The sequence below is a fragment of the Melopsittacus undulatus genome, chromosome 7 (assembly GCF_012275295.1).
Source record: "Melopsittacus undulatus isolate bMelUnd1 chromosome 7, bMelUnd1.mat.Z, whole genome shotgun sequence".
In the NCBI taxonomy this organism is placed as follows: Eukaryota; Metazoa; Chordata; class Aves; order Psittaciformes; family Psittaculidae; genus Melopsittacus; species Melopsittacus undulatus.
Window position 1 is genome coordinate 2,999,258 of NC_047533.1, and position 27,217 is coordinate 3,026,474.

The 27,217-nt window shown below is 52.8% G+C and overlaps 1 protein-coding gene across 2 annotated transcripts in view; it reads right to left on the bottom strand.

Annotated features, from left to right (window-relative positions):
• Window positions 1–875: 875 nt before the first annotated feature.
• PTPRA (protein tyrosine phosphatase receptor type A) overlaps window positions 876–27,217 on the bottom strand; it is a 107,108-nt gene continuing 80,766 nt past the window's right edge. Inside the window, exons 4-24 of one of the 2 annotated variants that reach the window (XM_034064677.1) lie at window positions 24,059–24,137; window positions 23,303–23,665; window positions 21,576–21,593; window positions 18,373–18,457; window positions 17,019–17,092; window positions 15,109–15,245; window positions 13,383–13,473; window positions 12,898–12,974; window positions 11,537–11,573; window positions 10,679–10,776; window positions 10,414–10,533; window positions 8,870–9,036; window positions 7,816–7,951; window positions 6,729–6,878; window positions 6,522–6,615; window positions 5,650–5,726; window positions 4,003–4,137; window positions 3,503–3,628; window positions 2,922–3,073; window positions 2,536–2,671; window positions 876–1,345 (exon numbers count right to left, since the gene is read on the bottom strand). In XM_034064677.1, the coding sequence (XP_033920568.1) occupies window positions 1,271–1,345; window positions 2,536–2,671; window positions 2,922–3,073; window positions 3,503–3,628; window positions 4,003–4,137; window positions 5,650–5,726; window positions 6,522–6,615; window positions 6,729–6,878; window positions 7,816–7,951; window positions 8,870–9,036; window positions 10,414–10,533; window positions 10,679–10,776; window positions 11,537–11,573; window positions 12,898–12,974; window positions 13,383–13,473; window positions 15,109–15,245; window positions 17,019–17,092; window positions 18,373–18,457; window positions 21,576–21,593; window positions 23,303–23,665; window positions 24,059–24,137 (2,427 nt within the window). In that variant the 3' untranslated portion in view covers window positions 876–1,270. The remainder of the gene's footprint in view (window positions 1,346–2,535; window positions 2,672–2,921; window positions 3,074–3,502; window positions 3,629–4,002; window positions 4,138–5,649; window positions 5,727–6,521; window positions 6,616–6,728; window positions 6,879–7,815; window positions 7,952–8,869; window positions 9,037–10,413; window positions 10,534–10,678; window positions 10,777–11,536; window positions 11,574–12,897; window positions 12,975–13,382; window positions 13,474–15,108; window positions 15,246–17,018; window positions 17,093–18,372; window positions 18,458–21,575; window positions 21,594–23,302; window positions 23,666–24,058; window positions 24,138–27,217) is intronic. The other variant, XM_034064678.1, reaches the window with a different exon arrangement.

A 27,217-nucleotide genomic window follows, 5' to 3' on the forward strand; every position in this document is an offset into this window, starting at 1 on the left:
TTCTCCCCCATTTTCATGCTCATTACCCCCAAATCGATGGTGGCAACAGCCACACAGCCCAAAGCCACTGGCTCCAGGGATGGAGTTTAGGCAGGATTAGCTCCAGCAGCTGCTCGTGTCTCTGCTGTTTGCAGTTGGAAGCAGCAGATGCTGTGAGGAAAGGTCAGGACAGCTCCACACACCCCCAAATCCCTCCATTGGGAAGGCAGGGATAAAGGGGAAAGCACATCACTGATAGGATCATGGAGCAGCTGGGATGCAGGTGTTTGGGGTGGTCCCTGTCCCCATGGAGAGCATCCATGGGGGGTGAGTGTGGACCCTGCATCCCAGGAGGGCCCTGCTTCATTTTAGGATGGGATGTACAGACCCAGCCAGGAGCCAGAGTTTAGCGATGGTGCTGTTGGGGTTCATGGGGCAGGTGATGGATGATGGCAGCAGTGGGGTCATTGATAGGGGATGTTTTGTGTTGTTTTGGGGTCTCCCAAAAGGTTGGGATTGAGATGAGCTGGAGACTGAGCTGAGCTCTGAGGCAGAAGCTGTTCCCTGGGAGGGTGCTGAGGTGCTGGCACAGGGTGCCCAGAGAAGCTGTAGCTGCCCCATCCCTGGCAGTGCTCAAGGCCAGGTTGGACACAGTCTAGCATGGAGCATCCCTGCCCATGGCAAGCGGCTGGAACTGGATGAGCTTTAAGGTCCCTTCCACCCCAAACCATTCCATGGTCCTAGGTTATTCAGAACTACACACACACACACAAAGAGGCTTTTCCCTTTGTTCTCCTGTCTTTTAAGAGCCGCAAAGTGTGACCCCCATCTCCCTGCAGCCCCAGCACTCGTGCCCATGGTGTTGGGTTGGTTGTTGAGATGAGACCCAGGCTCTGTTTTCCTTCGGGTTTTGTAAAAAGGCTTTTACTCCCTCCAGAGAGAAAACACATGAGAGATTTACAAAGCAAACCCCAGGCTGCCCGAGCTCTCCGGCACAGAGAGGGGGGGGCACCACCTCCATCCCAACAGCACGCTGTTTAATTCCCCAATAGAACATTGGAAAACAAAGGAGCCCACAGTATCCGCACTAACACTTTGCTACATAGAAAATCTCCAGCTAATATGAAGCTTATGGTACCAACCTCTAAAACAGTTAAGATATATACACATATTTTGTTGGTTTGGTGGTTTTTTCGGGGGGGAAAGGGGTATATTAACAAACAGAATATTACAAAATATTAAAGAAGGCAACTCTTCTGGCATTGGGTTCGGGGTGGGTTCCTCCTTGTCTTCACTTGAAGTTGGCGTAGTCTGAGAAGGCGTCGATGTATTCCTGCACCACCTTGTAGCAGAATTCGTACTGTTCCTGAGGGATGCGGGGAGAGCACAGGGTTAGAGCAGGGAAATCCACTCTGTGGTGCATGGAAGTGTTTGAAACGTGTGTCGAGGAGGCCCTCAGTGACATGTGTTATGGTGGAGTGAAGGCTGGACTTGATGCTCTTTGGGAATGCAGTGATAGGACAAGGGGGAACGGGTTCAAAGTGAAACAGGGGAAGATTTAGGTTGGATCTAAGGCAGAAGCTGTTCCCTGGGAGGGTGCTGAGGCGCTGGCACAGGGTGCCCAGAGAAGCTGTGGCTGCCCCATCCCTGGCAGTGTTCAAGGCCAGGTTGGACACAGGGGCTTGGAGCAGCTGCTCCAGTGGAAGGGGTCCCTGCCCGTGGCAGGGGTTGGAGCTGGATGGGATTTAAGGTCCCTTCCAACCCAATCCAGGCTCAGATCCTGTGATCTTGGAGGTCTTTTCCAACCTCATTGGTTCTGTGCTTTTATGCTGGTCTGTGGGAAGCTGGGACCATGCATGGTCAGGTGTCCTCAGCCCAGACCAAGGGCAGGAACTGCATTTCCACCCATGGGCAGGTCCCATCTCCTTTGTGCCCCCCCAAACTGGGCTGCCCACCCTCCTTGCTGGAATGCCATCAACAAGAGAAACCCAGCTTTCCCCTTCCTCTCTTCACTCCCATTTCGATGCCCAAAGACCTTATTTCAAATCCCTGAGCATCCTTGCAAACTGCTCTTGCAAGACCTCATCTGGTCCTGCCTGCTCCAGTGCTCCCTGCATGCCCAAGCTGTGCCTCTCCTCAAGCCCATAAACAAGTGGGCTTTGGCTGAGGATCATGGAATGGTTTGGGTTGGAAGGGACCTTAAAGCTCCTCCAACTCCAACCCCTGCCACAGGCAGGGACCCCTTCCACTGGAGCAGCTGCTCCAAGCCCCTGTGTCCAACCTGGCCTTGAACACTGCCAGGGATGGGACACGTCTCCAAGGAGGTTCTAGAGCTTGTGTCAATGCTCTTCAGGGACTTGATGCCCTCATCCAGCCCAGCTCCACTCTTCCACATGTCCCAACAAGAGGATGGGGAGGTACCTCCTGACCCCCCTCCACCCCTCACTCTTTGATGCAGAGATGAAACCCTCAAGCAGGGCTTGAGTGCTCAGTGTTGAGTCCCCAGCTGGCTCCTGTGGAGCTGTGGGGTGGCAGGGGGAGCATGGGGGCTCTTACCAGTGTCTGCACCATATGTGGCCTCTGTAGTCTTAGACTCTTCACTGTCTGAAAGACATCGAGAATGCCTTCAGCCTTCACCCGCTCCAGGACAGTGCTCAGGGCACAGAAGGTGCCTGTTCTTCCTGCTCCAGCACTGCAAGGCAAAGCAGAAGGTAAAGGACACATGCTGCAGGCTTGGCTCAAGGGACAATCCATAGGGAAACCACTGGAGAACTGCAGGTGCTGCCCCAGCCTCTCCCAGTTTAGCTCTATAGGGCCAAAGCCTCTTTGCTTGGCCATGCAGGAAAACCCCATAGCACATCCTGCTCATCCCAAATCTTCTGAGGGGCCTTGGACCATCATCTCCCAGGCTCCTTGTAGAGCAGGTCCCCATAGGGCTTTACCTGCAGTGCACAGTGATTGGGTGGTTGCCAGACTGCTGCTGCTGCTTCTGCACAGCCGCAATGATGTTGATCATTCCCTTCCCATCCCCAGGGATCCCAACTTCTGGCCAGCCATGGAAATGGAACTGCCGAATCTGCCGGCTCTTGTTTTCCTGGTGGGAGAGGACAGGTTGAGGTCAGGAAGTTGGTGGCAGATCCATACCATGAAACCCACCAGCTTGTAAAGGAAGGGCATTCCCATGTCATGGAGCAGGGCAGGATGTGGGGAAGCAGGAGCAGGAGGGAGGCTGGGTGGTGGGCACAGGGATGGGGCAGAAGGATGAAGGCTGCTGGGTGTCAGCAGGGAAGATGGATGAGAAGCAATCAGCCAGACTCTTGGAATGGAAGGTAAGCAGAGGGAATAGGTGGGACTGAGGGCATGGACACTGCTTTGGGATGATGGGGATGTGATGGAGCTGAAGAGGCCAGAGGGAAGGTTCAGCACCTTCAAGAGGAATCACAAAGCACCGTTAGTGAGGGTTACTGATGGCCAAACCCAAGAGCATCCATTGCTTCCTGCAGGGGCAAGGTCAGACTCTTACCCTGGTGTTTGTTACCAGCAGGTCCCTCACTGTGTAGCTCTCACATTCCTCCTCCTTTTTCAGCTCCACAGTGATGTCTCCATAGGACACGGAGCCATCAGATGGCCAGTACTGGGCACACTTCTCCTGAGAAAGCATCAGAAGAGGAGACAGCATGAAGAACCTGTCTTTTCTCATGGGATTGAATAGAAGAAGCCTTCTCCAGGGGCTGGCAGGCCCAAAACCAAGTGGGATCCCATGGGTGTGCTTTGGAGAGGAGCAGCTCACTGCACCCAAGAGGGTCCAGAGTTGATTCACTGAACATCTCCCCACCCTGGGCCTACAAACAACTGGACTCTTTGCATTAGAAGGAGAGACTGAAATGTATTGTCTGACAGAGAAGAGGTGACACAGCACCCACCATGAGTGGTGCTGGCAGTGCCAGGGCCATGGGGGGAATTTAAGGGGTCACACTGATTTACTTTGCTGGGGCTTAACTGCAGCTATCCCTTGGTGCTTACCTGGCCTCTCTCCTCCAGCTCCGTCAGCATCACTATGGAGCAGGATTTCCACTCCCAGATCATCCTCCAGAAGTCCTCTATCGTGTGCTGCAGTGGTCCTTGGCTGGCGATGTAGGAGTCCTTCTGGCGATAACCCTGCATCGAGAATGGGGACAGCAGTGAATGGCAGAGCCTGGATGCTGGGAGCACTGGGAGGAAAGCTCTTGGAGATGATGGTGTTACCAAGCCCGGTTAAATGTGGGGAGCATCACGTCTGGCCGTGGAATGACCACAGGGAAACCTGCTCTTACAGTGGGCTATGTCCCCAGCATGGGCATGACCACACCACTGCTCAGCAGCTGAGGTGCCATCAGCCAGAGCTTTGCCATGATAGACCTTTGTTCATAAAGGAGGAGAATCACATCCCCTGCACATTCATGGCCTCATCCATCTGGTGAAGAACCCAAACCTTTGGGTTTCCAGCACTCCTAAGAGACGTCACAAAGTGGAGGCTGCCCCATCCCTGGCAGTGTTCAAGGCCAGGTTGGACACAGGGGCTTGGAGCAGCTGCTCCAGTGGAAGGGGTCCCTGCCCGTGGCAGGGGTTGGAGCTGGAGGAGCTTTAGGGTCGCATCCAACCCAAACCACTCTGGGATCTATGATCTATGCAGACCAGCAGCAGGTCTGGGTGACTCTGGCTCTTCCTCCACCACAAAGAGCTTGTTCCCAAACCCTTCCAATGTCCCCTGTGCCCTCGCTGCAGACTGTGACTAAAGCTGCTTCGTCATTTGGAGCTGGTCATCTAAGCAAAGTTCAGCAGAGGCAGGAAATTGAATCCTGGACAAAAACCTCTTCCATGACATTTAAGCTTTCTGATGCTGGAGCAGAACACAGAGGTTGTTCCTGCTGCACTGAGTGATGCTCACGCAGCCAGAGCAACCCATAGGGACCAGCAAAAGAGATTGCAGGGAGCAATTAATATGGGATGTTGTAATTGGGAATAAGCTGGTTTTACTGGTGCAACCCATGGCAGTGATTGTCCTCTGGGGGGGAAAATCACCCTGCCATTAGGAGATGGAGATAGAAACTGGGCTAGAAAAGAGCAGGGCTCTGTCAGGCAGCCAGCTCTGGCATCACTGCACCAAGATAAATACTCAGATGAGATGTCCCCCTAAAGTCAATAGGATTACGCACAAGAAAGGGATGTGCAATCACTTACCTCCTCCTTGGAGTGAGGAAAGCACTTAACCTCTCTGCGTCACCTGCTCCCATCACCCAGACAGGTATAATGGGATTGACCTGGCTTTTCTCAAGGGCTTTGGGATCCGTCTATTGCTCCATTACCTAACCTAGTGAATGCTGTCTGACCAAATGAAGAGTGCTGGAGAGCAACCATTGCCATGGCTACGTGCATCTGCTCCTCCAGAGCCAGCATCAGAGCCCAGAGTGGAAGTGAGACCAAGATGTGGAGGCCCAGCTCTCCTCTCCTACATAGAGAGGTTTCTTGGAGAAAGAAACCAGCAGCATCCAGTGACAGAAAGCCAAGTCAAATGGAAAGAGCCTTATGGAACCCAGAGAAGCAGTCTGGGGACAAGTCCTTTCCATAGGAAGCAGTGTGAGGTAAAGTTTCCACTGGGAGAAGATGGAGAGAAGGTTAAAGAAGACTCACATCAATGAAGGATGCGTTTACGTAGTCTGTGTTCTCTTCACCTCTCTTCACTGGAATGATTACTCGGTTGAACTCATCTGAAACAGAAGGGAAATGATGTGAGTTCTGAGGAGCACCTTCAAAGCATGGCTCTGGTAACCAGGCATGGCCTTCAGCTGGGGTGGCACCAAGCCCTAAGTGAGAGGACAGAGATATGGGAAGGGGAGCACTGTGTTTACAGCACCTGACTGGGACAAGGAGCTGGCTGCCCAGAACTGATTCTTGTATCCCCAAGGATGCAGACCCCACAACCTCACACTTAAATGTGTTTCCTCATGTTTAAAGGGACCCTCGTGCATTTCAGTTTGTGCTCATTGCCCCTTGTCCTGTCACTGGGCACCCCTGGAAAGAGCCTGGCTCTATCCTCTTTGCACCCTCCCCTCAGGTACCTGCAGGCATTGATGGGACCCCTCTGATCCTCTTCTCCAGGCTGAGCAGCCCCAGATCCCTCAGCCTTTCCCCACAGCAGGGATGCTGCAGCCCCTGAACCACCTCTGTGCCCTTCACTGGGCTCTGTCCAGTCTGTCCATGGGGATCCCAGAGCTGGACACAGTGCTCCAGCAAGGATGCCCTTCCTCCATCTGCTGGCAATGCTCTGTGCAGGACACCACTGACCCCCTTTGCCACAGGGACACGTTGCTGTCTCATGGTCAGCTCTGTGTCCATCAGGATCCTCATATCCTTCCCTGCCAAGCTGCTTGGGCAGTCCATGGGCAGGACTTTGCGCTTCTCCTATGGGAGTTTATCAGGTCCCTGTTGGCCCATTTCTCCAGCCTATGTCCCCTCCCCACACCCCCCAGGCACATCCAACCCAGCAGACAAGCAGCTCTCACATGGAATTATCTGAAGCACCCTGTTCTTCTTCATGTTGGCCGGCAGGTTGCCTGTTCTCATCTTGTCATTCTGAATCTTGATTGAAGTGAGCTTCTGCAGAGGAAGGAGCAGAAGCAGGGGCAGCTTTCAGCACCAGGCAAGCACATGGGGGCTCCCATAGCCCAGCATCACCCGAGCGCATCCAGCAGGACAACAGCCGTGCTCACCTTAAACTCCTCTTCCAGGCCATTGCTGCTGGTCCCTGGCACTTTGTTGTAGATCTTCTGGAGGTGGATCTCTAAGGAGGTCACCTCCAGCTCTGTGTCACCATAGAGATAATGCTCCAGAAGTGCTTGGTAGATGAACACGTACTGCATCTGCAGGGGTTGCAGGGAGGAGCCATCAGCCTCTGCTCAGTGCTCAGTGAGTGCATCCCAGTGCCCACACGCACACTGGCTGCACACCAACTACCCCACTGCCCACCCGTGCTCATGGGGCACCCTCTGAGACCTCAGAGAAGGGGGTAACAACCTTCCTGCTGCTCTATGGGGCCTGGGGTCTTATTTGCTACATCAGCCAAAGCTGACACAACACAAAGCGTGAAGGCTCAGGGGGGACCTGATGGTTCCCTCCAAGTGCCTGAGAGGAGGATGGAGCCAGGAGGGGCTGGGCTCTGCTCCCAAGGAACAAGGGATGGGACAAGAGGAACCGGCCTCAAGCTGCACCAGGGCAGGTTTAGATGGAGCTGAGGAACAATTCCTGCCCCACAGGGTGCTCAGGCATTGGAACAGGCTGCCCAGGGCAGGGCTGCAGGCACCATCTCTGGAGTGATTTAAAGGATGTGGCACTGAGGGACATGGGTCAGTGATGGCCCTGGCAATGCTGGGGGCATGGTTGGACTGGATGAGTTCAATGTTTTTATAGAATCATAGAATAGTTTGGGTTGGAAAGGGCCTTGAGATCATACAGCTCCAACCCCGCCACGGGCAGGGACCCCTTCCACTGGAGCAGCTGCTCCAAGCCCCTGTGTCCAACCTGGCCTTGAGCACTGCCAGGGATGGGGCAGCCACAGCTTCTCTGGGCACCCTGTGCCAGCGCCTCAGCACCCTCCCAGGGAACAGCTTCTGCCTCAGAGCTCAGCTCAGTCTCCCCTCTCTTGGGCAGGTTCAAGCCATTCCCCTTGGCCTGTCCCTACAGGCCCTTGTCCCAAGCCCCTCTCCAGCTTTCCTGCAGCCCCTTTAGGCACTAGAGCTGCTCTAAGGAAACCTAACTGCAGGGAGCAAAGCCCAGTCCAGAGCTCAGCACCACACTTACATCTGTCTGTACCATCTGGCAGCGCTGAGCCCGGATGCGGCTCACGAAGCCGTAAACATCCACCTTCCTCTCGGCGTGCATCATGTCCAGCATGGCATCGATGACAATGAAAGTGCCCGTGCGTCCCACACCAGCACTGCAAGGGCACAAGGGACAAGTGGTCAGAGCAGCCAGGAGGGAGCCAGATGCTTCCCAGCTGTGAGGAAGGAGCACAATGTGCTTTGGAGATGAGGAGCTCCTCGGTGTACCCTGCGTGTTGGAGACTGATGCACACAGCATCTCCAGCTGCTACCATGACCCCAGTGCATGAAGGCAGAGAGCAAAACCTAAGGCAGCTATGACATCCAGAGTCCTTATGGGGTGACTGCTCCTCCCAGTGCCTGCTGCTCCTTCCAGTCCACCTCCAGCATGTGAAGCTCATGGGGAAGCCTCGTTTCTCTGCTGGTAACTCAACCATGAGGGAGAAGAAGAAAGATGAGGCCAGCAGATGCTATGGGAAGACAAAGCTCTTTTGCCAGCTGCTTCCTGAGAAGGAAGGTGGAAAGATGGACTTGGGAGGTTGCAAATGTGATCATCTCTGCCTTTAACCCTCTTTAACCCTCTTTTCCCTTACTGAAACATGGAGAGCCTTTGTGGCTCCCCCAGGCTTGCTGCTGAGCCTGAAACCACTCCATGTGGGGTCAAACACCATGGTCCTTGCTCCCTTCTTCCAACTGCCTTCTCACAACAAGGGATGTCACCCTGTCATGCCCAGGGCAGCAGGAAGCCAAGGGAGATGCCACTAATACCACCACTAGTGCTTGGCTTGGCTCCCTCAGCATCCAGCTAAGCCACTTGAGCACCCAACTGGAGCTGTAACACCATCTCATCGCTGACTCCATGATGTTCCTTTAATTCACATGCATTTCTTTTTGAGCATTCCCATGTGGAACATCCTCCTTTAACATGAAAAAGTTAAACAACAAAAAGGCCTCAATGACAAGACCCCTTTTAGTATTAAACAGCAGCTGGTTTCCAAGTGACACACGAGAGGTCAGCAGTGTCCAGGACTCACCTGCAGTGCACTACAATTGCTCCTGCATACTGGGGGTTACACGTCTTCACCTTCTTCAGGAACTTGAGCATCCCAATGGGGGTGAAGGGGACCCCGAAGTCGGGCCAGCTGGTGAAGTGGAACTGTGTCACCAGGCGCTGGGGCTTCTTGTTGGTGACATCACCCACCTGCAGGGGATGCAGGTGAATGACAAACACTCCCATTTCCCTTCTTTCCCCCCCAAAACAAGGGGCAAAGGGAGAGCGACAGCCCCAGCACTGAGCTGGGTGGCTTGAGAAGCATCCACAAGCTGAAAGGGCACAGACCCAGGCTCTGGGGCCAAATCAGTCTCTAAGAGGATGACATTTTAATGACCCAGCATCACATCCCATGTCCTAGGGGTGAGAGATGCCAGCCTGGACTTGGCTGTGGCTCCAACCTGGCTGAAGTTGCCATGTTTCATTGCCAGGGAGCTGTCACTTCACCCATACCCACACCTCTGCCCACTGCATCCTCATACTAAAGGCAGAGGAGGGAACTGCACATGAAGGGTGAGGGCTCAGGAGAACCCCACTCAGTGTCCAGACACGTTTCCAATCTCCAGCTCTTCCTTGCTGGCCTCCAAGAGCAGCAGGAAAACAAACAGTGACTAAAGCAGCCAGAGGCTCCTTGGAGGGCAAGCAACTGCAGTGACAGATGGGAAAGCAATGAAAGCCAAGAGTGGATTTTGCCTTGGCTCATGGGATAGATCTGATTATTTGCAGGCATTAAGTATCTGTGGGTGAGAGGAGGAACCAATACTGGTAACAGCAAGTGATGTAAGGATTGACTTTCAGCCTTGGCATCCATCAGCTTCCCTGCTCTCTGTTCAGTGCATACATGCTGGGAATGGGATCCCAGGTGTTTAAGATGGGTAAATTCTTAATAGTTCTGGTTAAAAGTAGACAGCCTGGACAAGAGAAGGCTCCTGAAGGGGAGACACCAGAGCAGCTCCAGTGCCTAAAGGGGCTGCAGGAAAGCTGGAGAGGGGCTTGGGACAAGGGCCTGGAGGGACAGGCCAAGGGGAATGGCTTGAACCTGCCCAAGAGAGGGGAGACTGAGCTGAGCTCTTAGGCAGAAGCTGTTCCCTGGGAGGGTGCTGAGGCGCTGGCACAGGGTGCCCAGAGAAGCTGTGGCTGCCCCATCCCTGGCAGTGCTCAAGGCCAGGTTGGACACAGGGGCTTGGAGCAGCTGCTCCAGTGGAAGGGGTCCCTGCCTGTGGCAGGGGTTGGAGCTGGAGGAGCTTTAAGATCCCTTCCAACACAAACCAGGCTGGGATTCTCTGAAAAGAATCACTCCTTGGAAGAGTTGAGCACCACACCAGCTCCTGTTGGATGCCCAGTGTGGAGAGAGGAGAGATGGGATGGGATGGGATGGGATAGGATAGGACAGGATAGGATAGGATAGGATAGGATAGGATAGGATAGGATAGGACAGGATAGGATAGGATAGGATAGGATAGGATAGGATAGGATAGGATAGGATAGGATAGGATGGGATGGGATGGGAGACCCGAGCCTCAGCACCTGCTGGATGCAGAACTTCCGCACTGTGTAATCCACTAGGACAGTCACATCCTCCACAGACACTCGGATGTTCCCGTATGTCCAGCAGCCCTGATCCGGCCAGTACTGAGCACACTTGCACTGTGGGGAGAGAAAACAGAGCAGGGTGAGCTCTGGTTCCTCTCAAGGCTGGGACCAGCTCCAAGGCACGCCCATGGGCATGAGATGTGCTGGATTCGGGTGAAGCTGGGTTAGATACCAGCCCACAAAGCCTTCTGGTACCCACCTCTTTCCTCTCCTTCAGGTTGGTCACCATGACAATCGTTGCTGTGTTTTGCTCCCAAATCATCCTCCAAAAATCATTCACTGTTTCTTCCTTTGGTCCTAAAGGGAAGGTACAAAGAAACATTATATTTGGGATCAACCCCTCAAGCACTGGGCCTGAAACCCAGTGTGCAAAGGCACATGTCAGGATGATGCAACCCATCTTTTGCCAATAGATGTCAGCACAGGAGATGCTTTGGTGTTTAATCCAAGGAACAATCCCATCACACAATGGCTGGGCTTTCTGGATGTGTTTTTTGTGATCAGGAATTCCATTTTGAGCCCAAGAAGGGGAAATCAGACAAATGGAAACCACTTGTCCATGGTCACCCAGGGCAATTGTAGCCCCATCAATCAGCCTGCAGAAGTCCTGCCCTGGGGTCTTGGCCTTTAACCATGAGATCCCACCTCAATGAAGCACAAGCACAGACACCTGCTGCCTGCCAGACATGCAGCTAGCTCAGCCTAGACCTCCCTAAGGGTAAGCCAAGAGAGCAGCAGAGCCAAAGCTTCCCCCCAGCCTGGTACCACTGATGGACCAGATGCAGGCTTCCTTCTGCAGCAAGAGCCAGGCCAAAAGCACCATGACACCCTCCAGCAATAGGCATTGCACAGGCAGGGCTGCTCTTCCTCCCCCAGCACATCCAGCACTGACTGGGAAAACCATATGGAGAACAAAGCAGGGACCAGCCAAGCTCCTTTTGAGCAGGGGGGCTCTGCAAGGTGCTGTGCTGTGGTCGGACTGGAACAGCTCCACACAGCAGAAGGTCCCCAGCCCAACTGCCACCAGAGAGAGCTATGGGAATACCCAAGTGTTTACCTTGTGCAGCAATGAACTTGTTTTTCTCTTGGTACCCCTATGGAGAAAAGGAGAAGGATGTAAATGAAAGGTCTAACACAAGAGTCATGAAATGCATCTATATCATTAATAGAGCATCACCTGCTCTGCTGCTCATTTCCCTGTGCAGATGGAGCTGGCAGCTCCTGAGAGGAGAAACAGCACCACCAGCAGGGCACAAATAAGGGAAAATCCCTGTGGAAGGGGCTCTTGCCCCACAGCAACACTCCACATGCTCCCATGATGTGGGAATGACCCGACTTGTTGGCACAAAGCACTAATGAAGTGGTACCCGACAAACCTTCTGGGGAATCAGACTCTGCATCCAGAGCATCACGGGAAAATCAGGATTAATGATGGAGAGATGGGGCTCTTGAACTCAGGGAGATTAATTCTGTGTATTTCCTAAGGGGTATTTATTTACTGGTGAAGAAAGGGAAAAGCTCTTTTGGGCCTTGCTTTTCTTCATGTTCTTCTACCTCTAAGTCTCCTTCACATTACCCTTCCAACTTATTGGAGCTACATGGTCATAACCACAGACAGAGGAGGTATCTCTTCCCGGGAGCAGAGCAGGGCAGTGTTGCTGCTCTTTTAGCTGGATTCCTTGGTATCTTTTTCATCCCCTTCCCACACCCATCCCTGCAAGCTGGGAAGTACCAATGATTAACTGATGCCTCATCAGCTATTAATCAGAAATGCCCATGCATAGAATCCCAGCCTGGTTTGTCTTGGAAGGGACCTCAAACCCCATCGAGTTCCAACCTTCCACTGGAGCAGCTGCTCCAAGCCCCTGTGTCCAACCTGGCCTTGAGCACTGCCAGGGATGGGGCAGCCACAGCTTCTCTGGGCACCCTGTGCCAGCGCCTCAGCACCCTCCCAGGGAACAGCTTCTGCCTCAGAGCTCAGCTCAGTCTCCCTGTATAAACTCCTGCAGGATCATTCCCCAAACTCCTTCTGAAGCAGCCAGCTCAGCTTTGCAGCTCCCCAAGGAGTCCAAGTGCTTCTCATTATTAGATGTGGGAAGAGATGGGACTGTGGCAAAGCAGCTGAGCTACAGCTCAGCTTGAGTTCTGCCTCTCAGTCTCTTACTCTGACCATACTCAAGGCATAAAGTGAAGTGCAGGGAGCTCCACCACGGCCACACAAAGCTTATGAGCTCAAACCCCAGCCTAATGTATTGTTCTGGAGGAGCTGGGGGGATGCTAACGGAGGAGGTCACGCCTTAACCATCCTCTCCCAGGCACAAATCACACCCCTTGAAAGCCCCATGCTCCTGATGGGACCAGGCACCACTGACCAGGGCACAGCCAGGGGGAATTTCCCCTTCAAATGCCCAGACTCACATTAATGAAGGAGGCGTTGATGTAGTCGGAGTCAGGAACCCCTTCGACAGGAGTCAGGTGAACCCTGGAATGATCATCTGCAGGGAAATGAACACTGCATTAAACCTCCACGCAGCTGGAATCTGCTGCAGTGAGAAACCCAGGTCCTGAACTGCACACCAAACACCTTTGTGCCCCAAATCCTTCATGCTTAAGCCTGGAGGGGTTCCAGACCTCACCCAAGGACACTTCTGCAGAGGGCACCCATGAGGAGGTCCCCATCACACCCAGCAAGAGCTGCTGTTCTGGCATTGCCCATCCTCTTCATACTGGCTCCAGGTATCTCCTCCTCATAGGCACCTAAAGCTCAAGCAGATGCTGCCACCCATCTGGGAGGTGAAGTGACCTCAACCATGTGCTTGCCGATCCCCAAAACAGGAATAGGGAACCCTGGAATGTGCACTGGCCATGTCCTCCCCCCCAACCCCAACAGCTCTGATACCTACAGGGCAAAATGTTCACGTATCTGTTCTTCTCCTTGTTCTCCTCCTTGGAAGCAGCTTCACACGTGGCCTGTATGGGACACGCTGGGAGAGCCTGCAGTGGCAGAACACCGGGTTTTCCATGATGGTCTTACAGCATGGCATAACACAAACGCATCCAAGCACCCTGCCCCTTCGGATGCATCCCTGTCTCCACCCGAGCAGCAGCTCCTCCTCCTCACCAAGCTCAAGGTGATCATTTAAACAGCACGGGCTGGACCAGAGAGAGCAAACCCCATCCAAAACATATCTGGAACCTCAGGACCCATGAACACGAGGTGGCAGCAGAGCCTCTGACACCAAACCCAGGGATCCAGGAGCTCCCTTTGCCTGCTGAGATTCCCCCTGTTAACAGTGATGCTCAGGGTGAGCCAGCTGCAGCCCCCATGGCCTGAGCACACACAGGGATGGGAAGCAGCACCCATGCAGGTTGGGGTGCTGTGGGGTCACAGGCGATGCTGTCCCACGTTCCACACTCGAGTACAGGAGCTGCTTCCCCAGCACTGTTATTCCACATCCCTGAATAGAAGGAGGATGAGGACATAGAGGAGGCATTCACCATCCCTTCCTCCAGCTGACAGCACGGACGTGCCTCGGCTACGGAAGTCTTCAGGGCAAGCAAGTATTTATAACCCCCAAATCCCCTCCCTGGGCATTCATTGCACCTCTTGAGTTTCATTGAAGCATGGCCAGGGAGGGTATCAAGTTGTGCAGCAGCTGGAGAGAGCTGAATGGCTTCTTTTAATCTCCTATCATGCTCTGGACCAAAGGCTTTAGGTGTTTGCTGGTGACACCTTTGCAGTGCAGGCAACCAGATCAGTGCATTTGCCTTCATCAATGATGCTGATGGAGAGTCCAGCTCCTATGTTACATGCTGTGATACTCCAGCTTGTTACCTAGCTTTGTTCCTCACCTCAGCACTGCTCTGCCTGCTTCTGTATTGCCAAGGTGAAACAGGTTTCTCACCACAAGAAGCTGCAGAGCTCAGCAACATCAAGAAGAGGTTGTAGCCATCTCAGAAGAGATGCTCCAGCATTGTGGGATAAGGACAACACCTAAATGACTCCTACTGATGGTTGATTGCTGGCATATAGATTGTCATCATTCTGGTTCAGGGTTAAGAGCTCCCTGGAATAGATGGGATGTTTCTGTTTCTCTGTCAGAGCTTGTCTGGCTGTTTGTGGATTTAAGCCATGAGGATTGGACGGAGAAAGAAAGAGCTCGGGAGGAAACCAGCAGGCAGGGAAGCTCTGGAAGACCCCAAGACACCCAACACACCTGAACCCACTCAACCATAACCCCACAGTGCTGCCTGCTACAGAACCCCTGCTTCCTGTGCTGAACGTGATGGGTAGCAGCTTGCCCATCCTCACACCGGCTTCAGGGGCAGAATCAGTCCTCCCACCCCACAGCCCTATGAATACACCTGAGGACAGGCAGAGCATCACTCCCTCCATGAAGCTCCCAGATGAGCTCTTTTGAAGCACAGCATCCAGCACTGTCATTCCATGGACTACACTTGTGTTGATGTGCCATCCCTATGCTAGGTACCACCGCACCTCCTCGCTGATGTACCAGCTCTTTTGCCCTTGCTCTATGACAGGAGACCAGATTTCACCTGCCTGTGTGACGTTAGCCCAACACCACGAGTATCCCATTGGATTTAAGGGCAGGAAGAGCAGGGACTCACATTGAACTCCTCCCGAAAGAGCTTGTTGTCATCTGCCATCCGGCGGTTGATCTCCTCCTCCAGCTTGTCAACGGGCAGAGGGGGGTACTTGCGGTTGGTGCTGGGTGAGCGGGCGAGCAGCGGCATGCTCTGAGGCTCTGCAATGACACCTGCATCACGGCTGCCCACCCAGGGATGCTCCATGGTGGGCACAGGGACCTCACACACGCTCAGGGGCCCCTCATGTCTCCCCTATCCCCAGGTTTTCAGGGAATCCCAGGCTGGATTGGGTTGGAAGGGACCTTAAAGTTCATCCAGCTCCAACCCCTGCCATGGGCTGGGACAACTGGGAACCTCACTGCAAGAGAGACATTGAGGTGATGGAGCAGGGCCAGAGAAGGGCACTGGAGCTGGTGCAGGGCCTGGAGCACAAGAGATGGGGAATGGCTGAGGGAGCTGGGGGGTTCAGATGGAGAAGAGAAGGCTCAGGGGGGACCTGATGGCTCCCTCCAAGTACCTGAGAGGAGGATGGAGCCAGGAGGGGCTGGGCTCTGCTCCCAAGGAACAAGGGATGGGACAAGAGGAACTGGCCTCAAGCTGCACCAGGGCAGGTTTAGATGGAGCTGAGGAACAATTCCTGCCCCAGAGGGTGCTCAGGCATTGGGACAGGCTGCCCAGGGCAGGGCTGCAGGCACCGGCCCTGGGGGTATTTAAAAGACCTGAGATGTGTGCCATGGGTCAGTGGTGGCCTTGGCAGTGCTGGGAATGGTTGGACTGGATGAGCTTAAGGCTCTTTTCCACCCTAGTTGGTTCTATGATAACATGAAACACTTTCAGCACCCTGGGATCAAGCATCCCACTGTAACAGAGGCAGCGAGATCAGGCAATGAGGACCAAGCCATCAGTCCTGGGGCATGGAGACCACCTCACTTCACCCTTGCTCACATGGAAGCCTGGCACCATCGCTGGGCTGTAAGTCCCACATGGACACAGTAAAGTTGGCTGCTGCTTGTGGTTCCTCAGTGAAGCCAGGAAAGGCCACGCCAGGGTTATAGCAACACAGCTGATGCTCTATGAAGTTCACACCTTCATTTACAGCCATGTAAAACGGGCAGGGAAGGTCTGAGCTGCCAACGTGAAAACAAGGTGCTCATTTCCAGTTAGCGCTTGCCTGAAGGTGTTTATGGGGAAGGAGCTCAGAGAAGGGATCTGCACTGAGTTTAAGAGGTGGTGGTTCCTCTTTAGCTCTTACTTTGGCACCTACATGTTGATGAAGATGCCCAACTTCAGACCTCTATGGGCAGCACTGGCTCAAAGCTCAGGGACTGAAGAGTTTAGATATTACAGCAGCACATGACTTTAGAACTGTATTTATGCATCTTTAAGAGGTCCAAAAAGGTTTTAATAAAGGACAAAGTGTATTCCCTGCTTTCTTTTGGGTTGGAAAGAACCTTAAGATCATCCAGTTCCAACCCCCCTGCCACGGGCAGGGACACCTCACACTAAACCATGGCACCCAAGGCTCTGTCCAACCTGGCCTTGAACACTGCCAGGGATGGAGCATTCACAACTTCCCTGGGCAACCCATTCCAGTGCCTCAGCAGCCTCCCAGGGAAGAGCTTCTTCCTTATCTCCAACCTGAACTTCCCCTGTTTCAGTTTGAACCCATTACCCCTTGTCCTATCACTACAGTCCCTAATGAACAGTCCCTCCCCAGCATCCCTATAGCCCCCTTCAGACACTGGAAGCTGCTCTGAGGTCTCCATGCAGCTTCTCTTCTCCAGGCTGAACAGCCCCAACTTTCTCAGCCTGTCTCCATACAGGAGCTGCTCCAGCCCCTGAGCATCCTCGTGGCCTCCTCTGGACTTGTTCCAGCATTCCTCCTGTGAGATGCATTCGTGCTCCCTGTATCCCACCAACGGAAGCCTCACCTGCATCATCCGTCCGGCCGTTGGACAACCGAAAGGAGTTGGAGTGACTCCCTGCTTGCTTGTATTTCTTGAACCTACCAAAGACAACGGAGAGGAGAACATCAACAGAGACCCATCAAGAAGCCCAGGATGAGGAGATGCAGCCACAAAGGAGTTTTCTCATGGCATGGTGGTTCCAAGAGGCTACAGGACCTCTAAAATCCTACCTATGGCTATACCATTAAACTGACCACATCTGGAAAGGCTTCAGGAGACTGGAGTAAGGTAAAAAGCCAGGAGGAGAAGCTTTAAGACTGCTTCTTAAGGAGGACACCCCAAGGAGCTGCTGCTGCACAGGCTGACACAGCAGAGCACATCAGCCCCAGGTTGAGCTGTGCTGCAGCGAAGCCCTTGCTCCGTGTGCTTTTAACTTGAAGCAGATGCTCACGCTCCACTTGCCTCCAGTTACGGGTTTTGCTGAATCACTGGGCAGGCAGCAGCCAACAGAAACCCTTTCTTAAGGGCTGGAAGCCAAGTGGGGAGGACCCAAACTCAACTCCTGAGGCAAAGCTCTCATCAGGTTCAGTGCTGCGAGGGCAGGACCAGAGCCAGGAGGCAAAGGGGATTTTTCCAGTGCGAAGGAAATGGGGTTTTGCCTTTTTCCTTTTTCACTATTTAATCCCCCAAATGGTGAGTAACTTCAAATGTTTACTGCAGGTGAACAACCACCCTCTTCTGGCTGAGCAGATACGTGCTCAGGAGCTGGGAATGCTGCATTCGGAGCAGCAATGATGCTTGGATTGCTCAAAAATGGACCTAAGGAGGCTTTGGAATGCTATAGACCCAGGTACAGCATCACCTAATGCTCCTACCAAGCTCCAGTCATAGGGTGCTTTGCAGTGGGAGCTGCACAGGCACAATGGGCAGGTTTGGTTTCCAAGACAGAGCTTGGCTCTGGATGTTGGATCACGTTCGATAGCAAGATGGGAATCAAGGAATAACACACCCAGTTATACAAGCAAAGGAGTTTCTGGCTCCAGTGTTGTGTTCAGCTTCTCTGCATTACTCAATCCAACACCCTCAGCCTCAGCAGGAAACCTTACTGACTACTTAAGTGCATTAAGAGGACTTCAGTTTAACCTTACCTACTAAATATGGCTTTATTCAGGAGCAGAACAGGCATTACCCCACTTTATAGAGAAAGGAATGAGCATCATTTACTAGATAACCCCAAACCACATTTTCATTATCCTTACAGGTTTCTTGTGTGGCTGTGTCAGCCTTTAGCTTAGGACACAGCACAAAGGCTTATCCCTGTGCATTCAGTGATGAATCCCTGCCAAACAAGGGGAATCAGCATGAAAGCATCTCTTACCTTAACATGTACAGCACAATAATAATAAATACTATGACTAGGAGGGAAGACAGGGCCACCATCACAGCTATGATTGGAGTCTCATCTGCAAGAGGAAAGGAAAGGGGTGGTTACCAATACTGCAACATCCAGTGCCATTGATCAACAGGGCAGAGGTGGAGTTCTTGCTTGCTGGAGCCAGAGAGAGCTGGGCTGGGGCAGCCTGGACAAGAGAAGGCTCCTCAAGGGGAGACCCCAGAGCAGCTCCAGTGCCTAAAGGGGCTGCAGGAAAGCTGCAGAGGGGCTTGGGACAAGGGCCTGGAGGGACAGGCCAAGGGGAATGGCTTGAACCTGCCCAAGAGAGGGGAGACTGAGCTGAGCTCTTAGGCAGAAGCTGTTCCCTGGGAGGGTGCTGAGGCGCTGGCACAGGGTGCCCAGAGAAGCTGTGGCTGCCCCATCCCTGGCAGTGCTCAAGGCCAGGTTGGACATAGGGGCTTGGAGCAGCTGCTCCAGTGGAAGGGGTCCCTGCCCGTGGCAGGGGTTGGAGCTGGAGGAGCTTTAAGCTCCCTTCCAACCCAACCCAACCCACACTGTTTGACTACAGAGCTACAAAGGGGCACTCTGGTTTATTTCTGCATTTGTCCCTCTGTGCTGGGAGGTGCAGAACATTTATTCCAACCAAGAAACACCATCTTTGTGCAATGATTCGAAGGCAATGACCTAGCAGGGCAAACAAACCCTGCTGGGTTTATTCAAAGACATGAAACCCTCCCAGTCTTGCACGTCTTTGCTCCTTCCATCCACGTGTTGATATGGCCCCCATCCCAGCAACAAAAAGCCAAGGGATATATTGTGTCCTGCACATTCGGTTGTTGCCTGAGTGTTAGCATTACCCACCATGAAGCTTTCCAAAAGCAAGATCAGGAAGGCAAAGCAACCGTGGTGTGTCTTAACCCAACCACAGCCAGCCCTTTCTTGTTGAATCCTCCAACCATAACCATCAACACCATCCTGCCTGTTGGACAGGAAGGGAAGCTGCCTTGCTGAAGTGCTGTGCCCCCACTATCATAGAATGGTTTGGGTTGGAAAGGACCTTAAGATCATCCAGTTCCAACCCCCTGCCATGGGCAGGGACACCTCACACTAAACCATGGCACCCAAGGCTTCATCCAACCTGGCCTTGAACACTGCCAGGGATGGAGCATTCACAACCTCCCTGGGCAACCCATTCCAGTGCCTCAGCACCCTCACAGTAAAGAATTTCTTCCTTAGATCCAATCTAAACCTCCCCTGTTTCAGTTTTAACCCATCACCCCTTGTCCTGTCACTACAGTCCCTAATGAAGAGCCCCTCTCCAGCATCTCTGCAGACCCCCTTCACTAATGTATCACTGGACCACTTCTCCCGCCGTGGCTGGTTGAAGCTCATCCTAACCAGTTGTCAGATGTGATGTATGGGCAGGGTGCCTCTGGCAGCAGGATGCAGGAGGTCTGGGGGTTGTTGTGGCTCTCTGCAGCCGTTCTTTCAGCACATCTGTCTGGGAGAGTTAGAGCTTTGCCACCGCAGTGCTAACCACAGCCGTGCTGCCGAGCCTACCCAGCAGAGGCAGGCAGGAAATGGGCTGGAAGGTCCCCAGCCAGCCTTGGGGAGCAGTGCCATCAACCTCAGCTCCTGCACTGCTTGAGTCTCAGCTCCAGGGGTGTCACACTTGGAATTTGCTTGGACAAGGGACAAGGACCCAATGCTCTGCTTCCACAGACCTGCAGTGCTGGAGCATCCATCACAGTCCACAGCATGGAAAGCATCAGCTCCTCTGGGCACCCTGTGCCAGCGCCTCAGCACCCTCCCAGGGAACAGCTTCTGCCTAAGAGCTCAGCTCAGTCTCCCCTCTCTTGGGCAGGTTCAAGCCATTCCCCTTGGCCTGTCCCTACAGGCCCTTGTCCCAAGCCCCTCTCCAGCTTTCCTGCAGCCCTTTTAGGCACTGGAGCTGCTCTCAGGTCTCCTTCATGTCAACAGCAGCCCCTCTGCTTCTTGCTGCCATGGTTTTCCTCCCAGTGCTGCTTCTTGGTGCTACAAATTGTGACCAATCCCCCTAGAATAATCCTCCAAGTCACAGCACTTGGAACATATTCATGATTTTATTAACATTAAAGTTAATATCAGGAATATCAATATCAGGATGAAGCCAAATTTCCCCCCATTTCCCATTTCTTTGCTCTCAGGAGCAGGGATGAACAATGGTAGAGAGACTGCAAAGTCAGACCTAAGCCACGGCAGATCCAAGGGAATTACATTGAACATTACTCCAGTGGCTTAACCATTACTTTAAATGAATTCACTTGGACCTGGGTCTCTTTTATTCCTCTGCACTAATGCACATTGACAGTAATGATCACAAAGCATCTCTCTTTTTCTCTGCATCAGCGTGAGCTTGGCACACCCAGCACTATAAAGCTGCTTGCCACTGAGTTTACAAAGCTGAAACACCTATCAGACCAATGATGGAAACACCCAGAGGAAGCTGGTTTCTATAGGTGACAACCACAGAGGCTGCACCTCTGCTCTGCCCTCTCTGATACAGTTAAAGCCATGAGGAACTGCAAGTATTCTGCTATTGATGCCAGTTCTCAGAACTAAGAGATGGAAAAATGCACCTAAGTGCTGTTAAAGCAGAAGAAATGGATTTGTGCTGCTGCTTGCCAATGGAATTATAGAGAAAAATGATTATTCACATCATTTAGAGAATGGGTCCGGGTCAAACAGGGTAAATTATAGGCAATGAAGATAATTCATAAGCAAAAAAAGAAGGAAATTGCCTGAATGGCTCCTTTTGCTCATCCAGCTCTCGGATGGTAATGATGTTTTGAAAGCATTCAGCAGGAACACTTTGTATCTAACAAGGCATGGACAGATTGGTCCAGGATTGCTTGTTTCGCCATAGAATGGTTTGGGTTGGAAGGGACCTCAAAGCTCCTCCAGCTCCAACCCCTGTCATGGCAGGGACCCCTTCCACTGGAGCAGCTGCTCCAAGCCCCTGTGTCCAACCTGGCCTTGAGCTTCAAAGAAGGGAAGCCCCACATCAGTTGGGATACCAGCGTGTCACCAGCTTGAGAGGCTTTGCAAAGGCAAGTTTGGAAGCATGGCACAAGGAGAGGTTTCTAATAGAGGAATGCTTCTGGAGATGATTTTACTGAGCAAAGAGCAATGAGCTATGGGATTCTCACCTCTTCTGTCAGAGTTACCTGCAGAGAAAGAAAACAAGAGTCTCTTAGCAACCAAGAAACATCTATTTTAATAAGTTATGAGTGATCAAAGACCAAGACAGTAACAAATTTAGTAACTCTCATCATCTGCTTGTAAATCTTCCCCTTAAAACAGCAGCTACAAAGCCAGGATGTTAAAACAAGTATCAGCCTTCACGTCGTAACAAGGAAAAGGGATCTAAACCCAACTGCTTGTCAGCAGAGCAGGGAGCTGAGGCCAAGCTCTGACATGGATAACCACAACTTACTGCTCTTAATGGATAATACGGTCTGCTTAAGCCTATAACCAGCAAGTCACTGGTGTAATTCATTGGCACTTAACTAAAGAGATAACACTTGTGAGTGGTTTTAAATGAGTGGCTGAGCCAAGAGTTCCATTAAGAGCAGCCAAGTTCAGGGATGGGGATGAGGAGCATCCAAGGAAAGCCTCTACCTGCTGGTTTGGATGTCCCATCTATAGGAAACCAGAGCAAACCTGTGCCAAGGAGGGTCCAGCCCAGCTCCCCTGCTGTAATGCTGCTGTCATGGGCACCCCACACCTTTGTTTCACGTGTGAAGAGCTGCAGCATGGGCTTGAGGACAACATTAGCAGGTTTGGAGAAGCCAAAACTGCTTGTACAACATCTAATTCATGTGGTACCTCTGCCCCATCCTTCTTGAGCACCACTTAATTCTTCCATGACTGATACCCACATTTCCCATTAAGATTAATAGCAAGGGCAGCCCTGAAACTAATTTTGCTCCTTGACAAATTACTTGAAATAAAGAAAGAATCAGGTCTGGTCGTTTGTTTTTGGGGCTGACATCAAGTGAGAAGCCACATGGGGTCTGGTTGGTGCAATAGCCAACGTGTCACAGCATGCAGCGAGAGTCGGCCAAAACCAGTAACCCCAGTGATAAAAGAAGTAGGTAGCAAAGACACAAAAGTGATTAAATCCTTTCCCTGATAGCACAGATTGTATTAGAAATACAGGTCTTCAGGCTTTTGTCCCCATCACTCCCATTTGAAGTCTATGTGTATGCTACGCTTGCACTGTGCATGTATCACTGTGCATGTGAGAGAGCTGGGCTGGGGCAGCCTGGGCAAGAGAAGGCTCCTGAAGGGGAGACCCCAGAGCAGCTCCAGTGCCTAAAGGGGCTGCAGGAAAGCTGGAGAGGGGCTTGGGACAAGGGCCTGGAGGGACAGGCCAAGGGGAATGGCTTGAACCTGCCCAAGAGAGGGGAGACTGAGCTGAGCTCTGAGGCAGAAGCTGTTCCCTGGGAGGGTGCTGAGGCGCTGGCACAGGGTGCCCAGAGAAGCTGTGGCTGCCCCATCCCTGGCAGTGCTCAAGGCCAGGTTGGACACAGGGGCTTGGAGCAGCTGCTCCAGTGGAAGGGGTCCCTGCCTGTGGCAGGGGTTGGAACTGGATGGGCTTTAAGCTCCCTTCCAGCCCAAACCATGCTGTGATGCTGCCATGGGCAGGGACACCTTCCAGCCACAGCTCCTCTGGTCCACCTGTGCCAACCTCACCACCAACTTGTTCCTAATGTCTAAGCAGCTCCATGTCCCTCTTGTCCTGCGGTATCACCATGGAATCTGCCCCAGAGTGCCTTCTCATCCCCTTTTGTCCCCCAAAACTCCAGAAGAGCAAAGAAACAAAGCCGGAGGCAGCGTGGCCTGGAGAAGAAGAGATGAAGGAGCCACTTACTGTTGTGTGAAGCAGAAGAGGTCTCCTGCGTTGTCACCATCACACTGGAGTTCCTCTCCGTCGTCTCTGCTTCTGTGCTGGGGACAGTGGTGCCTGGAGCCGGTGGGGTCCCGCTGGGCAGAGGGGAGGTGGCTGGAGACACAGGGATGGTGGTCCCCAACGTGGAGGTGTTGATGCTGACAGTGGTGGTGTCAGGGGAGATCCTGGTGGCTGTGGTTGTAGGTGGCTTTGTGGCCACGGGAGATACAGTCACTGGAGTGCTAATGTTGAGGCTGTTTGCTCTTGTCGTAGTCCTAAGCTCAGGACCTGCTGTAGGAGCTTTGGTGGGGGTCCTGGGGGAGGTGGGCACTGTTGGGGGTGGCTCTGTGAGAGGAGAAAGCACAAGGAAGCTCCTGGAGATACCTTTCTGTAGCACTGCAGGGTTTAGATGCTGGGGGGGTTGCATCATTATAAGGAGAAACCAGACACAAAATCCCAAATCCAGGACAGGGAATGCTGTGCACAGCACTGATGCAAATCCTAAGAACCTGGTAGCTTGAACAGGTCTTATGATACTGAGGGGTACAAAGATCAGAGCCTCTATCAGACAGGAACAATATAGGGCCTGCAGGTCGCATTTATGAGCACCTGCAGCCCATCACCCTCTTTCCAATAGTTTGTACTACAGTTAAGTGCAGGGCAGGAGTAAGTCACTAAGCATCACTTACTCCTTTGATCCTAAAGGTGGTTTAGGGACAAAAGAAGAGGATATTTTACCTGTTGTAACGTTGTTAGCACCTACGCTTATCAGGCCACTTCCGAGCAGAAGGAGAAAGAGCCACAAATCCATGTTGACCTGGGGAAGAGAGGAGAGACCGGGTTTGTAAACCCTCATGCAATGTTATCCCAAAGGAATTCCAACTGGAGATTCCTCTGTGCATCTTGTGTGCGTAGAGCTGGGACGGAGGAGTGAACGTGTGGCTGGAGTCCCTGCTGGCATGTGGATGGGAAGGATTTATTGCTGTGTTCATATGTTCTGTATGGGAGAGGACACTGTGGGATCTCAGTGTGGGGGAGCAGTAAAAGTGAGCAGGGATGAAGCAGGGGATGGGTGAACTGTGGGAGAGCACAAGAGGAGCAAGCACTGGAGCTGACTCCAAAGATAAGCACCTGATCTTACAGGACATCAATAGCATGTTCATATAAAGGTCAGCAATGAGTGTGCTTTGAGCAGACTGGAATGCAGCACACGTGAAGACCATGGTAAGGAGCCTTGATCCATTGTGCCACTGGAGGCAGGGAAGGAGGAGAGGGCAGCTCCTCCTGTGGTCAGCAGCCAGGGGATCCCTGCAGACTCAGTGAAGCCCCTGACTACTACTGGGCATGGAGAGGATTGCACAAGGCCAGGCTCAGCTCCATTCATAGGATCCCAGCCTGGTTTGGGTTGGAAGGGAGCTTAAAACCCATCCAGCTCCAACCCCTGCCATGGGCAGGGACCCCTTCCACTGGAGCAGCTGCTCCAAGCCCCTGTGTCCAACCTGGCCTTGAGCACTGCCAGGGATGGGGCAGCCACAGCTTCTCTGGGCACCCTGTGCCAGCGCCTCAGCACCCTCCCAGGGAACAGCTTCTGCCTAAGAGCTCAGCTCAGTCTCCCCTCTCTTGGGCAGGTTCAAGCCATTCCCCTTGGCCTGTCCCTACAGGCCCTTGTCCCAAGCCCCTCTCCAGCTTTCCTGCAGCCCCTTTAGGCACTGGAGCTGCTCTGGGCTCTCCCCTTCAGGAGCCTTCTCTTGTCCAGGCTGCCCCAGCCCAGCTCTCTCAGCCTGGCTCCAGAGCAGAGCTGCTCCAGCCCTCGCAGCATCTCTGTGGCCAGAGGTCCCCATCAGATTCCCTGCACATGCAGATGAAACAAATACCCGTAAATAACAATAATTCTAATCCAGGCTCATCTCCAGGCCAGGCTGCACATTCCTCACTGGATGCTGCTTTCCAGGAAGCATCCTCCTAAATTACAGGGCGATGTCATCATGGAACTTGCTTCCCCTCAGCTTTCTCCCCTAGCCCTTTTAAACACAAGGTCTTTAGGGTCATTCCTTTCCTCTGTGGACCTCAAACAGCTCCGGAGAAATGGACAGCGTTATCTCCTCCCAGGAAGATACAGGTCCAGAGGCAAATGACAGCACGATGTGAGATAGCATCCTCCTGGCCACAGGAGAGCCCAAAGCTGCCAAGCCCCACACCAGCACCTCCCAAGGGTGGGCCAGCATCTCCCATCTGCTATGAGCCCAGAGGAAACATTATGTGCCATGGACCAGCAGGGGATGTATGGCTCTCCCCTGTCCAGTTGCATCTTTAGCATCTCTTGGGAGAAGGCTGCAAGACCTCACCACCATGGTCATGCTGCCAAGACAGGGATTGATTCCTGATGCACATTCTAAGCCTCTCCCCTCTTAAAACACATCTTGTGCTGTTTGTTCCCATTCGATCTCTTTAAACCTGCTTCAATCTAAACCCATCCCAAACTCCGGGCAAAAAGACAAGGCTGAAGTCATCAACGTGCTGGGAATGGGATCAGGAATACAAGATCCCACCCCAGCCAGGAGCATCCTCCCATCAGCACCACCCACTGACATATTTTTCCTCCCCCCCAATAGAAAACCTGGCAAAAATCGACCTGACTCAGTGACCAAAGGGTCAGACAAACCCTGAAGCAGCAGGAAACCAAGCTCCAGAGATAAGAGCTTTCCTTTAGCTCCCTCCATGTCCAGCCCTGCTGCTGCAAGCAGGGCAAGGCTTTCTCCAAGTGGTCCCAGTGGTGCAACAGCAGTTCCAGTATCCGCCTGGATGAGTTTGGACTCATTGGAATTATCCTCTTGCTGCTGGTCCTGCGATGCCTCCCCCAGGCTCTGCTCTGGGGTGGGATGCTTGGATAACCCACAGCAGGTGGGGTGTTAAGGACATGCTTCAGTCTCGGTGCTTAACGCACCCCATGCAAGATGTTCAAGCACCTGGCAGAGGGATGGGCTTGGTCTGAACTGCTTTGGCTTTGGAGGAGAAAACCCCAAGTTTATAAGGAAGGAATGTCTGAGGATGAGGATGCTGAGGCTCGGGCACAGGGTGCCCAGAGAAGCTGTGGCTGCCCCATCCCTGGCAGTGCTCAAGGCCAGGTTGGACACAGGGCTTGGAGCAGCTGCTCCAGTGGAAGGGGTCCCTGCCATGGCAGGGGTTGGAGCTGGAGGAGCTTTAAGCTCCCTTCTAAACTATTCAGTGATCCTGTGTTTTTAGGGCTGAGAACCATCCAGCACAGCTGGAGCCTGGGGAAAAGCCCTGTGGTAAGTGCACCAGGATCTCAGCCTCTGCTCCAAGGCCACTGCATGAGCAGTCACACTCCAGAGCTGATATGGTCCTAAGCCAAAGAGCTTTTCCACCCCCACAGTGTAGGAAAAGGGAGCTTGTGTCCTCCCCATGTTTAATTGCAATAGCAAAGCACACAAAGCTGAGCTGTCAGCGAGAATGGAAGCAGCTCCCTGCAGGAAACAGCTGCTCTGAGCATCCTATTGTGGGAACCTATGGAAATAGGGCCCTCATGGAGATGGGACCCATGTGCAAAGGCAGGAGGAAGCCAAAGCCATGCTGAATCTCCAGTGAATGTAACAGCAGCATGGAGATGCTCCTGAAACCTGGTGAGGGCTGATGCAGGCACCAAGGTCTCACCATCACAACTCCCTCCCATGCTGGGAACAAATCACTACCACAAGAAAACAGTAACAAGGCAAAAGGAGACTCTCAAAATGAGAATTCCCATCCCTTTGGGATCATGCTCATATGGGATCCTATGCCTCTGGAATTCCTGCTCATTTGGGGACCTGTTCACTTTGTATCCCCATTTATGCGGCAGCCCTTTCATCTGGCATTCCCATTCATTTGGAATCCTGTTCA